General features: G+C 44.0%; 1 protein-coding gene across 1 annotated transcript in view; it reads left to right on the top strand.

Moving 5' to 3' along the window:
- LOC115380278 (neuropilin-2-like) overlaps positions 1-15,064 on the top strand; it is a 109,149-nt gene that overhangs the window by 44,587 nt on the left and 49,498 nt on the right. The window contains exon 7 of the mRNA XM_030081376.1: positions 4,315-4,470. Within this exon, the coding sequence (XP_029937236.1) occupies positions 4,315-4,470 (156 nt within the window). The remainder of the gene's footprint in view (positions 1-4,314; positions 4,471-15,064) is intronic.

Below are 15,064 nucleotides of genomic sequence, written 5' to 3'. Positions count from 1 at the left end.
GTGGGATTAATTCATTATCTCAGACGCTGGGCATATTGAATGTTATGAGTGACACAGGAGTGAGTTTAATTAACTTCCTCATCTCTGCCACCCATGGATGCAACCACAGAATCTTATCACTAAATCAAGACAAAAGAATTTGTACAGCAGTGATCAGATCTCCGTCTGAACTAAAAATAGATAACTCGTTCATTTCAGCCTCATCTTTTTCTGGCGTTGACAAGTCTTACCTAACAATGCCACAGCTCTGTTTGTGTGTGTTTGTTTGTGTGTGTGAGCTGGGGGTGTATTAATATCCAGGTTTAACAGCTAGATGCCTGGGTAAGGCATTGTTTCCTGCGTTCCGTCATGGTTCCAACTTTGTGCCATCCATGTGCCAAGCTTTATGAGTTATGAGGCTGTCTGACTGAGAGAGGCTGAGGGGCAGCCTGGGGCGTGAGGTTCACCCACCGCCAAGGCAGACATGGACTCAACCCAGCAGGCAGAACAGCAGGCAGACTCCTGCTGTTATGTTTATATAAAAGATCATCTGGATGAGGACCACTGTTCCTGTCCACTCAAAAATCTGTGCTAAAATAGTGCGTTTGCCATACGTTGTCCATAACTAAACACATGTAAGGCACTTTGAGGAATTATGCAAAGATTGCAATCCACCGGTTTGCAAAGAGGGAGCTGGAAAGGGTTAGTGTGTCGTGCTCAAGGAGAAAAAGGACATGCAAATGGCTTTTAATGCCAGCATTGGCAGCAGGGATCAATCTTGTGACTGTCTTGTTATTGGACAGTGTCGCTGATCCCTACACTGCAAAAAAAAAAAAAAAAAATCTGTCCTTCAGTGTCATATTCAGTCTAAGAAAATCCTGTTGTCCTAAAATAAGATAAAAAAAAAAAAATCAGCCTAACTGTCTATCTATCTATCATATATATATTGAAACAAGAATAAGACAGATAGCCCAATAGTATCAAAACTCTTGAAACAAGTGGATTAGCATTGGAAACAACTGAGGTTATCTCATCCAACTGGCATTTTTTTTCACTTACTTAAACAAAATCAAGATATTAAACCTGAGCCTGAGGCTAAATGACTTGAGGTGGAGATTTTCCGCAGTATAGGCTGCCCCGCCTCTATGTAAACAGGTTATGAACCTGTCACCACATCATTATGTATTTTTTATTGCGTTTATGTAGGGACAGCCTTATATATGACTGTGTCTAAGATAGGCAGACAGGAGAAATAGTAGCGATGGGTCTGATTGACAGAGCTCCAACGTGGTCGAGGCCCGAGCCAGGAAACACAGGAAGGGCCTGTGGCCAAGAGGCAGGAGGAGGCCAAGGTTCCATCAGTCTGGCTGCTTCCTGCCTGTTTTACCTCCACTGCAGCTGAGAGCCACTGGCCAGCGCTCCCTCTCCCTGACCCTCCTCTCTTTGTTCCTCGCTGTCTCTCTAGTCTTGTTTGTCTTACACTAGCTGCATTTCCATCCAAATCCAAGGTTTTTTTTCCTTTTTTTTTTGTGAATGATGATGTATTAAATGAGAAAAGCTCAATGGATATGTCAACAACACATCCCAAAACAGTTTTAACGTTGGCTCGAAGGCCTGGCTTGGCTCTTTTCTAATGAAGAAAATGTTCAGTTCAGCTCAGTGAATGATCAGCCTGTGCACCACAGTGGTGCAAGAGAGGCTTTGGATGCCCTGACATGTTGTCAGTAAGTTGCCCCCCACCTCATACCTGCTGCTGAAGCCTCTGTCATGTTTCTATGTCCTTTAGTTTTTCACTGGAACATTGCCAGGTTGATTTTTTTTTTCATTAAAATGCATGGAACATGAATGATAGCTGACTCGGAAGAACAACAACAACCTGCCTAATGTTAATCAACTCTTGGAAGACTCCTCATTATTTAATAGATATGTGGATTTCTTTCTTTTTTTTTTTTTTTTAGCCCCCTGGTATGCTTTAACCCAGCCAATGAAAACACACCTAATTCAGATTATTTTTCCTCACAAGTGTGTGTAAAACTGGCTCGACAGTTGAGCTTCTGCCTCGCTCATGTTGTCGTTGTACCTCTCTGTGCGTGGCCAGCAGTGTTGTGGTTGGGTTGCTGCGTTCCTCAGAGGCTCTCAGCTGTTGTGCTGTGTTAACACCTAGCAGGGAGAGAGAGAGAGAGAGAGAGAGAGAGGGAGAGAGAGAGAAGGGGAGAGAGAGAGAGAGGGAGAGAGAGAGAGAAGGGGAGAGAGAGAGGCATGTGTGCGTGTGCGTGTGTGTGTGTGTGTGTGTGTGTGTGTGTGTGTGTGTGTGTGTGTGTGTGCGTGTGCGTGTGTGTGCGCGTGTGTAGCAGCTCCCCTCTTGACAAGCAGCTGTCATAAATACCGATATACCTCTCCTTCTTGCAGCTTGCACCCCATGGCCTCTTATGACTGTGTGTGTGTGTGTGAGTGTGTGTGTGTGTGTGTGTGTGTGTGTGTGTGTGTGTGTGTGTGTGTGTGTGTGAATGTTGATTTGTGTACCCGTGTGTCTCAGGCATGTGTGTGTTGCTGTGTTGGCTCAAGAGCCACGTGTGAGGTTTAAATCTCTCTCTCAGGCACTTTCTCAGATGTACCCCATTATGTTGTTCTATTCTATTCTATTCTATTCTACTCTATTCTGTTCTGTTAGCTGCAGTTCCTCTCTGTTCCGGTCTGTTTCAGTGAGGTGTGGCGCAGATTGATGATGCGAGCGCTTGTGGCTCTGTGATTCTAACAGCTCTGTGATTGATGAGGAGCTTTCCCAGGGAATACTCACTTAGCAACTCTCTCTCTCTCTCTCTCTCTCTCTCTCACACACACACACACACACACACACTGCCCTCCCCTTTCTTCCTCTCCTCTGTTCCGGACTATCGATTAGTTGTCTAGGTGGGTCTCAGTCTGGCCCTAAGAGCGTGTGTGTGTGTGTGTGTGTGTGCACATACGTGTGTGTTGGAGGTAATCTAAAACACCTGTCTCTCTGACAGATAACAAACGCAGCATTTTACCTCCCCCGGTGTTTTGTACTATACCCCAGCAGGACACACACACACACACACACACACACACACACAGCACATACACACACACAGCACATACAGAACTAGTTATGATTAATCTGCTGGTTTCAACAGCACCAGAGGAACAGAATAAATATTCCAACCTACAGTAGAAACTTTGTCATCTGACACACTTTATTCATCTGTTCTCTGCTTTATCTGCACTTCACTCCCATGTAAAATCCCGTTCCTTAAAGAACAGGCTGGCGAAATGGATTGCTGCGATGTTTCTGATTGGTCACCACATGACGACAAATTGACAAAGATGTTATGACCCGGAGCCCCAGTGTGAGAGACGTAATTTCCCATTTGGATCTAAAATAGTTTCAGAATTGCTGGTGTAAAGCAGTTATTTACCAAGTCTTTATCAAGGGACTCTGGGAATCTGAATCCCAGATTTAAGTGGCTTGAGAAATAGCTTTCAAACAAATTATATGTAGAGCCCATTTAATCGTTTTCACAGTGTATTATAGTATTGAGATGAGTTCAAAGTAATGTGAGTGCATGTTTGTATTCCCCAGTGAGGGGATGTCAGAGGGAACATGCACTGTCTGGATAACTTCTCTTTAGCCGCAAAACCATGCTGTCAGTGATAATAGATTTGTCCATAGGTCTGTCTGGACATTGACTTGGAGTGTGCTCAAGGTTCCCATCAAAATTCAAACAAATTTGTAAGAAAAAAAAAAAAGTGATATAACAGTATTTTTTGCTGTGTAATTTACACATTGAGAGATTTTTTTTTTTTTGCTCTGTTCAGCATCTATCTAGGCAGTTATGTGATTCTCTGTGGGTTCATTTTTAAACTTAGAAACCCTCTCATTTGGATTGGACATTGAATCTTTTTACTACCACAAACAAGCAGCATGCCACACACGTAGCTTTGGCATCAGCAGTCAGGATAGGGAAGTGATTATGGCTATTGTATGGGAGGAAATTAAAATGAGTCTTGGGTCATTACTATTGATCTGCTAGGAGAGCGGGAGAGAGAGAGAGAGAGAGAGAGGGAGAGGGAGAGAGGGAGAAGAAGAAAGGAGAAGTAGGAAGGTGACGGATGGTTACAGATTGGTTTGGCCTGATAGGATACTTTTTGCCAGGTGATGTCATTTTGGTCCATTTGCACCTCCTCAAGGGGATTAAAGCAAAAGTTTAGGGTCTGGACTCGGCTTCAACGTGGTGATTAGAGTTTGAGTGCGTGCTGAAAGTGATAAAGGGTGAGCATTTGCACCAATAGTGACTGTCTCCTCCTCCTCTCCAGGTGGACCTCCATGTTTTGAAGGTCCTGACGGGCATCGCCACTCAGGGTGCTGTTTCCAAGGAAACGCAGAAGTCCTACTACGTCACCACCTTCAAGCTGGAAGTCAGCACCAACGGAGAGGACTGGATGGTTTACAGACATGGCAAGAACCATAAGGTAGGCTGTCTCACACACACACACACACACACACACACACACACACACAAGAGGCAGAGAGAAATATGAGATGCAATATATGCAGCAGGAGTTCACCACAAACCCCAAATTCGACTGGTGTGAGCAATTACAGTGCTGAGAGTCGTTTCACTGCTGCTCAGTTGGCCTCAGTTAAGAGTTTATGACCAAACCAGAATCAGCATATGTCTCCAAGCTCGGAGCGTGATACCTTTACATCACTGTACAAAACTACAATTACCCCGCGCGGTCTGGTTTTCACATCCCATCTGGTTTCGATCGTGGCGGTGGTCATACCTCAGCCTGCTGCAGACCTGGTTTGGACAGGTTTCTGAGCGGTTTCTCTCTGAGGTGTTAAGGCTCGATGCATCATCAGGAGTGCACTGGACTCTGGGGGCGCAGGGGGATGGAGCACACCGGGCCGAGCGTGTTCAAAATGGTTGCAGCTGCAATTAAAGTAAGAAAGGGAGAAAGAGAGAGAGAGAGAGAGTTTCACAGTGCTGTTCCATCGGTTGTGGCTGGTTTTTCCATCCCAGACGGTTTCTCCCTCTTAGTGGTCACATATGTTTGTCCTGCGGTCTTACACCATGTCTAGCTTTGTCCCTCACACCTTCACGCTTTCACACACACTAATACTACACACACATGCGCACACAAACACAGATGCATATATGCAAGTACTTCATTTTCTGACAGAGAAAGAGGAGATGCAGTCTAACCATTCGGGCTTCCTCTGTGGACTGCAGATCCCGTAAGGCTTAGCTCCAGCTAACTCACAGACTCACAGAGCTGTGATTAATGGAAAAAACACCGGGGATACATGTGGGGAAAAGCAGTTAGGGAAAGGGAAAGAAAGAAAGAAAGAAATTGAGGGATGATAAAAAAAAAAAAAATTGCGCAATAAGACATCACTTTAAAACAAATGTTTTAGTCAGTTTTACAGATGTAGATGAAGCCCATAAGGCTCCAGCAACTTGTGACTGGGACAAAAGAATGTTTGGTGATTAATAGACTCAATATGTGAGTAAAACCAGTGCAAATGGAAAGGATGGGAAGATTAAAAGTGTGGTGGTATAGTAGGAAAAATCAGCCAAGCGCTCAATCGATCCATCACTTAATCAGCTAGTCAGTCAGTGGAATATCAATGCCGTATGAAAGAGTAAAAATCCAAAGGGTAGAGCGGATTAATGATGATGTTTTGAGGTTAGGGGTTGGTGTCACCACCCATAATCCTCCCTGATTCCCTGGAAAGCTGTTTCAGAGCTGCCTGCTTAGGGAGACAGCGGATGTGTGTGTGTGTGTGTGTGTGCGCGCGCATGAGAGTACGCAGGGGGGCTGTGTCTTTGTAGAATAAATCAGCCGCAGTTGTGGAGAGGATATCCCTGCCTCCACACAGACATACACACTACACTATACACACACACACACACACAGACCAACTGGTGAGGGTCTTTTGAGTCTTTTGGACCCCTAGTGAGTCAGTCTGTGCAGTAATCTGATGGTGAAGCTCCAAGCCCTCTGTCTCTCCATGTGTCCCATAGTTATTTATGGCCGGCATGTCTATCAAGTCCACCCAGACATACTATCAAAGGTATATTATGGATACACAGCCTACAGTTGGCAGTGGGTGTCTTTGGCTCCGATCAGCTTTCCAGAGCTGTTTTGGTTTGTTTTGATGCCGCTTCCTCCGTCCTGATGGAGCGGTGAGCGAGGTTAAAGCTGAGGAAGGATGAAGAGAGAGCGATGGCACTGTCATCGATCGGGTGATGAAAGGACAGTGTCAGCATCTCGGTGCCTGATGTCCCCTCTCAGCTACCATACCTCAGTCGGCCAGTCAGCACCGGCCTTGCCATCCTGGCTGCCTCTACTATCTTTTAAGGAGTGGTTGTGTGTGTGTGTGTGTGTGTGTGTGAGAGAGAGAGAGAGAGACGTTTGTGTGAGAAGGATATATAAATCACTCATCATCAGTGGCCAAGAGGATTGTTGGCAGTTCGTTTTATAGTTGGGGTGTATAAAATGCTGTGTCTGCATTCACAGGATGGTTAAAAAAAAAATTGCTTTTATAATTGAGACCAGAGTCTGCATGGCTTTGTGCAGAGATGACTTATGAACTTATAATATTTTGCTTTTGTCTGAACTTGTAGTCACATGAAAACCTCATAAATATTGTTCACTGTAAGTGTCATTGGGGTGGGGCCCCTAAAACCTATTCAAACGATTAAAATAATAATAAAAAAAAAAAATAATAATAATAATAATAATAATAATAACAATAGCCACCATTCAGAAAATAGGTGGTGCTTCTTAATTTCTACACTTTTTGAGATAACAGAGGTTTCAGTCCAATAACCGGGTGTCAGTTCTTTTCTCTGTAAACTGTTAAACCTGTTCTGAACTGCCCATCCATCCATCACTGGCTTGATGTTTTCATTTACTCACTCCTTTTCACAACTCCTCTCAAAATCTCTTTATCCATCAATCCCTCCCTCTTCCCCCATTCTCTTGACGTCTTCATTCACCCTCTCCTCACACCGTCACTCTCCAAATCGCGTCTTCCTTCTACCCCTCCTTTCCTCTCCTCCTTCCATGATATGTTCTCCGTCCCCTGGTGTGTTTCTGAGAAAGTCATCATGATTTAGACAGGCAAATTTGTGCTGTTTGTACAAATGGTGCATTGTGGCTGGCTCCAGAGATGTTTTGGCCCATGTGTGGTGTGTGTGTGTGTGTGTGTTCGTGTATGTGTTTGTGTGTGTGTGTGTGTGTGTGTGTGTGTGTGTGCTTGTTAAGCTGGAAGCCTTACTGACTTGGTGCTTAGGGAACCTGAGCTATGAAAAGAGGACAAAAATCATCAGAGCCAGATGAACAAAAAGAAATGCAACGTCTAAGCAAATTTATATTGTATGTGTGCAGACACACACACACACATGCACACTTGCACAGGCACATTACCAGTATGTACATACGAGTGAACATATAAACGCAAACACACATAAATACATGCATGCAAACTGGCAAACGCAAGCTCGTTCTTGTTGTATTTTTCTCCTTCTTGCCATATTTGTGAGTCCACGTAGCATCTGTCTTACATCTGCAACTTCTAGGAATGTGGCTGCACACACACACACACACACACACACACACACACACACTGTGACTTTCTCTTTCTCAGAGCTGTTTTCTGACATCTGGGAGGCAGCTCAAGCTCATAGGGGCAGCGACATTGTCACATAACATTATATTGATTTGTGCAATCTGTAATGTATTTGATAATGCCATTAAAGGCCTGTTGAGAACCAGATGGGACATATGGAATACGTGTTAACTTGTAGGAGCATTTTGGAGCAAGCGGGGTAGAGTAATATCCTGGGGACACTTGTAGATACAATGTACTGACAGGCACACAAATGGTTCACACTGACTGGTGATGTGTGTTGGGGGAGGGGGAGAGGTCAAACTGAGGGAGAAATTGCCTGTTTTCTAACAATTCAGTGGAGTAATGAGCCTTTTTTGGAAAAGACAAAAAAAAACCATATTTTCTTGGCCCATCTATATTTTCCATCATATAGTACGTTCATAAATGTGTCCCCTTGTCGTCTTTTTACTGCATGGCAATGATTTCTCATTATTGCCTTTTCATGGACTAGTCATGACTGCGTGTGGGAATTCACATTCAATGGCAACAGAACAAGAAAAAAAACAGAATTAAAGGAAAGCTTCATACAAAATACAAAAACAAAAAAAATGTATTTCCCCACATTTACCCCTCGTGCAGTCTAACCATCCAGATCGAGTTTTTTGAGAGATTTCCAGTTTGTCACAATCTCTGTTGTTTCCCTTCACCCCAATACAATGTGGTTGGATGAGTATTCGTTTGTGGTGCTCAAACTGTCAAAAATGTACAAGAGCAACAGAAAAAAAAAAAAAAAAATACATGGATACCTGATATAACCCAAAGCCCTTGGGGCAGAAGAAATATATCGGGAACTATTTCCTGCCAAAGAACACTGGCAAACTGTATCTATCCGATTGTGATCCATATTCATTTGAAGCTGATAGATACAGTAAGCCAGTGGTCTTTGGCAGGAAATGTTATCCCAAAGAAACTCTTTGCCTCCAAACGCTGTGGAATATGGGATGCCCGGAGACCAGGAGGGTCACGTCAGAGTGAAAACTTTCACACAGAAACTATCTGGTTGGAAAAAAAAAATATCTTTGTGTTGTATTTTGGGCGAACTGTTCCTTTAACACAAGGATCTTGAAAACTTCCACTACTTCTCGGCGATTTAGTGCACCAGATTGGCTGCGTGCCTGTTTCTGGTAGGTTGCCCGCATGATAGGGCCAGCAGCAGTTTTCTGTGAGCCGGGGTCTCGGGATGAGAGGCGACGCCGTCTCCGTTCGGATCCTCGTCTGGAGGAGTTCAGGAACTTCTGCATGCAGAGCTGCGTTTGAGCTACTCAAGGTACAAGTGTCATTACAGAGCCCCGCTAAACCGCTGCAGGCAGGGTCGTCTGTGGCCGTTAGAGCGCTGGACCCCAGCCAAAACTGAAACCTCCTATTCCCATCTTAATCTGTAGGAGGGAGGATGGATGGAGAGAGAGACGGAGAGAGAGGGACGGAGGAGGGAGAGCTGCGAGGAGTGAGAGGGCGGGAGGGAGATGGATTGACATGAGGAAAGTGCAAGAAAGTTAGAGGAGGAAAGAAAGAAAGAAAGAGAAAGAAAGAAAAAGATGGAGAGAGCAAGTCAGCCACAGGTCAAGCAGCCATGCATCAAGCAGAGGGAGAGGCGAGAAAGTGAGAGGTGCAGAGGGAGGAGGAGAGGTGGAGGCCGGGGGGAGAAAAGAGGGGTTCATAGGGGAAGAAGAGAGTGACGGAAGGAGGCAGAAGGAGGAAAGAAATGCTCCGTGGGGAGCCGGCAAGCAAAGAGGATGGATGGATGGAGGCAGGGAGGAGAGGAGGAATAATGAGAATAGCAGAGAAGGGTGTTGACCACAAATCCCTCTGGATAGATCAGAGGTCTCAGCAACACAGGCTGGAAGAATGTCAGCGGAGAGGGGGAGAGAAAATAAAAAAAAAAGAGGAGGAGAGAGGGAAAGAAAGGAAAGGAGAGCAGGAGAGCAGAGGTTGAAGGAGAGAGAGAGGGAGAAGAGTTTGTCAGAGCAGAGGAAATGAAAAAAGAAAATGAGAGGAAAGGGAAAAGAGGGGATATAATAATATAATGGCACCATGTGTCATTTGGTCTGTGAGATATGTGGGCTTTCACTGCTGTCACCCACCCACACACACATGCGCACACACACACACACACACACACACACACACACACACACGGCTGTCACAGGCAGGTTACCTCCCCAAAGTCTCATCTGTGATGGTGGCCCCACCTGTCTCTCTCTCTCCCTCTCTCTCTCTCTCTCTCTCTCTCTCTCTCTCTCTCACACACACACACACACACACACACACACACACACAGTCTGTCTCCCTTTTCTCTAGACCTTTCGGAGTGTGTTTGTCCTAGTGTGATGAAATGAGAGGAGATGGGAGGGGGGCATTTTATTATTTTATAACTCTATCCACACACACACACACACACACACACACACACACACACACACAGAATCAGACACAGCACGGACATTTTAATAATTAACTGAGTCTGCATTGGGCCCCGCTGACTGACCGGCTGACTGACTGGCCCACAGGATCACGACATAGTCACACACGTACACACACATGCAAACACACACTTTTACATACACACACACATGCACACATGCATGCATACGTGCATACTGTACACCCTTACGCATAAATTCACAACACTTTATTTTTTTGTGTCCTTCCCTCTCTCTCTCTCTCTCTCTCTCTCTCTCTCTCACACACACACACACACACTTTCACTTTCCTTCTCTTTGTCTTTCACACACAGACGTGCACATGCACATTCACACTCGCTGTCATACACACACACACACAGAGGGAGGTGCCGGGGACATTTCCTGTTGTTGAAAACCACAGGAAAACAAAGTACGTCCACCTTAAGGCTGTGTTGTAGCAAAGTCGAGTCCGAGCCAGGTGCAAGTAAGAGTGTGAGTGTGTGTGTGCGTGTGTGTGTGTGTGTGTGTGTGTGATGGACAAAAGATTGACATTTTGTAGCACAAGACACATAAAAACTTGCCCTCTTTTTTGGTGTCTTGGAAAGATGTCATCCTTTTGTTGATCCAGAGAGACTGAGAGAACTGTAACCCCCCCCCCAAACACACACACACGCACACACACACACACACACACACACAAAGAGAGAGTTTCTGAAGGTTAGAGCATTCGTTATCATGCTCTTGCTCCCCTTCCGCCCTTTAGTGCTACAGACCCACTGTGTCACCCTCTGAGTGCAGAAACACAAGCAGCCATGCAGTTTTTCTCCCACCGCTCTGCACTGCACCCCAAATCAGTAGTAGTAGTAGTAGAAGTGTTTTTTTTTTTGGTGTGTGTGTGTGTGTGTGTGTGTGTGACACTGTGAGACTGACTGTGTGTGTGAGAGAGAAAAGCAAAGAGTAAACACTATTCATTCCATGTCCATCACCTCTGAACTCCACTGTGTGATGAAAGTAGTTTTTCTAGTGGCTCGGCTTTCTGTTGCTAGGGATTGTTCGTGTTGCACTGGTAGTGAACAACCTGTCTGAATATGTGAATGTGTGTGTGTGTGTGTGTGTGTGTGTGTGTGTGTGTGTGTGTGTGTGTGTGTGTGTGTGTGTGTGTGTGTGTGTGTGTGTGTGTGTGTGCGCATGAGGTAGCTGTGCAAACGTAAGCATTGGTTTCCTACACACTGTTCCTGGTGTCAACTTACCTCATCACTTAACACAGGTGGGAACACCTAAACCTTTCACACACACACACACACACACACACACACACACACTGATGACAACCTGAGCCCACTGCAGGTGTAGTCCATTAGTTGATTGGTGTTAAAGCCTTTTAGAGACCAGCAGCTGTTCACAGTGAGTTTAAGGAAAGGACCTCCAGGATATTACATATCCCCTTACACTTCTTCACTGTGGACGTATAGTGCAGAGCCAGTGTGTGTGTGTGTGTGTGTGTGTGTGTGTGTGTGTGTGTGTGTGTGTATGTAGGTGAGTAGGTGTGCGGATGTCTTTTCACCAGTAATGCGGCCGTAAATAAAGAGTTGGTCAACTATAACAACGATTAGTCTCAATAAAAATCATTTACAGTTTCAGAGAAAGAATTACTTTAGATTTTTGTTCCCTAAAAAGAGCCCGATCCTAAATGACTGTGACAGGCACCATGAATTCATGTCATAGGGTTTAATACCTGAACAGGTGAGCCTATGAGACATAAAGCAAATGATAGAGTTCAGTTCAAAACTTTGTCTTGTATCAAAAAGCAAAGTAAACGTGAGAGTGAAAATACCCAGTGATGCTGTAAATTATCACTCCAGCAGACTAGACTTTGTATCAGCTGACTTTCCTTTCACACTTGAGTCGGTGTAGATAACTCCACATGAGCCTGTTCAATGTAAATACTCAACATCCTGCAGTATCAATAGACTATCAGTTGAATTTTAACAGTGTCAGCTGTGTCAACTGAGTTTTACAATGAAGACGGTCTAAACGCTGTTTCAGATCACGCTGGCCAATGTAAATACTCAACTTGCCAATGTATAAAACACTTTTAATAGCAAATGTTACCATCAACAGTTCAAAAGTTACTTTTTTTTTCATTTGCTAATGTGTGAATCATGAAAGAGTGCCATTTGCTCAAAGGAGGGAATCGAAAGTGAGGTCAACTTAGCAATGATCCAGAGCGTTCAGCTGAGAGACAATTTCCTTACAGCAGCTTTAAAGGGAATCAATGTAAAATTTCCTCTGGTGCTGAGCTCTGACAGCTGTTGATGGCTGGTTCTGCAGCCCTGAGAGCTGCTCTCTATCGACACATTTCATTATTTTACCTCTGTGCTGTTTCCTACTGAAGGGACTTCTAACACAACAAGTGTAGTGATGGAAGCTTTGCATCTGACAGCAACTAAAATAGAGCTGTAGCTCTGCTTGGTGACCCCAAACATCACCGTTAATAGATGAACCCCGTCTCTCTCTCTCTCTCTCTCTCTCTCTCACACACACACACACACACACACACACACACACACACACACACACAAATACAAATGCAGCACATACTTGCCAGTTTTAAGAGGTGGTAGAGGGCAGCGACAAGGTTAGATGTTCACACGCATACATGCATACACACACACACACACAATCATAGACTCATGTATACACACACACACACACATACACTGCACCAGTGTGTGTGTGTGTGTGTGTGTGTGTGTGTGTGTGTGTTAAGGGAATGTTCCAGTGCTCACCAGGGGAAATCAGCATTCAACCGTCATCCCCCAACCCCTTAGACCGAGACTTCATAATTACACTTTACACACACACACACACACACACACACACACACACACACACACACACACACACACACACACACACACACACACACACAATTACAGTCTTATACCACAATCCCATTAAGTCTTTTGGGGCCTTCAGGCTTTTTTCTAATATTTTACTGGTTACAGTTTCTGGTGTTAAGGGCGTTGTAAGGGCATGAGTTCACTGGGTCTGACTTTGTACCCTCGCCCACTGGGTCACGGGTTCAATTCCCAGCGGCCTCACACTCGCCTGCCCCTGCTCCTGAAAGCTGGAAACCCCATTCATCATTCTGTTGTCACCTCTGAAGAACTCTCAAGTTTTGCGGGCTGGAAACTGGATTAAAAAATAGTGTAATTACACACACAGAGCTAAAAGAGTGGGGAGCAGCTATAAATGAGTACCGATGCCAGTAATTGCAATGCCTGTGGCTCTGCTGAATGAGATTTACTGCAATAAACAGACAATGAGTGTGATGAAGATGCAGAGGAAAACCAATTCTTGAGGTTCTTTGATGAAACAACAGGATAGCGTGTTTAAAAGTGAACACCTATAATGGTCCCAGACGTCTGATGTAACCAGTGGTGGACAAAATACACAGTCAGTCACATTTTTACTTGAGTTAAAGTACTGGAGTGCTTGCTTTTAAAAAATCCTGAGGTATTCAAAAGTACATTTTCTTCTTAATGCCAACACGTTACTGTGTTGTTTTCACAATGCTTTTACAGAGCCTGAACTCTCAGGAACCGCCTGATTAACGCACCGAGGCAGTGACTTGCTTGTGTTTGTTTCCCAGAGCTGGATGATGTATTTCTGCTTTTCCATCAAACCTACAGTGGTGGAAAAAAGTTTTCGGGCACCCTTAAAATTTTACACAATCTCAAATATTATCATGAAATATTTGTGGAAAAATCTTTTTTTGTGTGTTTCGAAAGGTGTGGCTGCATTAGACAGATACAAACAAATACAAATTATATTTTTTTGTTTGTTGTTTACAAGAAAAACTAACAAAACTAAATTCTTGACAGTTGAATCTTTATCTTCAGACGTGTTTCCTGCGTTAGGTTCCTTGTTTTAGCCATTTTTGTGTCTGAACAACTTTCAAATGTGCTGGCTTTATATAGACACGAAGCTTGGCAACAAAAATTGTGTCTTTTAATAAAAAGAACGACCTTCATCACTGGTACCAAAATGGCACAATACTCAAAATTTCTTATGTATTTTTATGGAACCAATAAATTTTAAGTTTTTAATGGCTTTTTTAGGATTTGTTTAGTATTTTGGCTGTGACTGTACTAAAAGAAATTGCACTTGAAGACCTAAGGGTGATGCAATGCAATATTTCACAAATGCATGGGGTGTCCAAAAACCTTTTTTCCACCACTGTAGTTGAGAGTGGCTACTGTGATTGGCTTTTCCCCTGTGAGCAACTCAGTGTCTGGCCAATCACATTTTAGAAAAGAGAAACAAAACAAAACAAAACTCAATACAATAAAAAATGCACTTCATTATAGCATTCAAGTAAATATACTGACTGTCCACCACTTGAGTGGAACCATTGAGCAGAAACCTTCTCTCAAACATGGAGTTCCATATCAAACATATTTTCTCTGTGTAAAAACTACACAGCGTTTTCATATAAGCAGCCCTGCCACAGTCTGCTGTTTGAAATGTGGACATTTTATCTCCAAATGTGTATGCTGCTGCCTTCCAGTCAAAAAAAAAAAAAAAAGGTTTCGCTAACGATAAAGCAACACCACATTAAACATTAAACACACGACGGCTGGTTGTTCTGCGGTGACTAAAATTATTATAGCTTTCTAGCGAGTCATAACAAATACTTGGTAATCTGCCTGCCATGTGTGTTTCTTTAGCCAGTCTGTCATCGTTTGTCAAGCATGTCAACAGGAGCAGGGAGAATCGCCACAAGCCCAGTCGTGTGGGACTGATCATCACAGGTGGCTAACCACTTAGATATTACAAGGAAAATACAATTAATTTTTTCCACGGACGATCAGGTTTTTGATCGGGAAGTCTTGAAAATGCCCACACAGCTTCTGAGGCCTCAAAATCACAGCAGCGGGAAAACAAAACAGGGAACAAGAAAGTGAGGGCGGATCGG

Source organism: Myripristis murdjan, chromosome 21, assembly GCF_902150065.1.
Source record: "Myripristis murdjan chromosome 21, fMyrMur1.1, whole genome shotgun sequence".
NCBI lineage: Eukaryota > Metazoa > Chordata > Actinopteri > Holocentriformes > Holocentridae > Myripristis > Myripristis murdjan.
The sequence above is the reverse complement of the archived record's forward strand: the minus strand, read 5'-3'. Positions and strand labels throughout refer to the sequence as shown.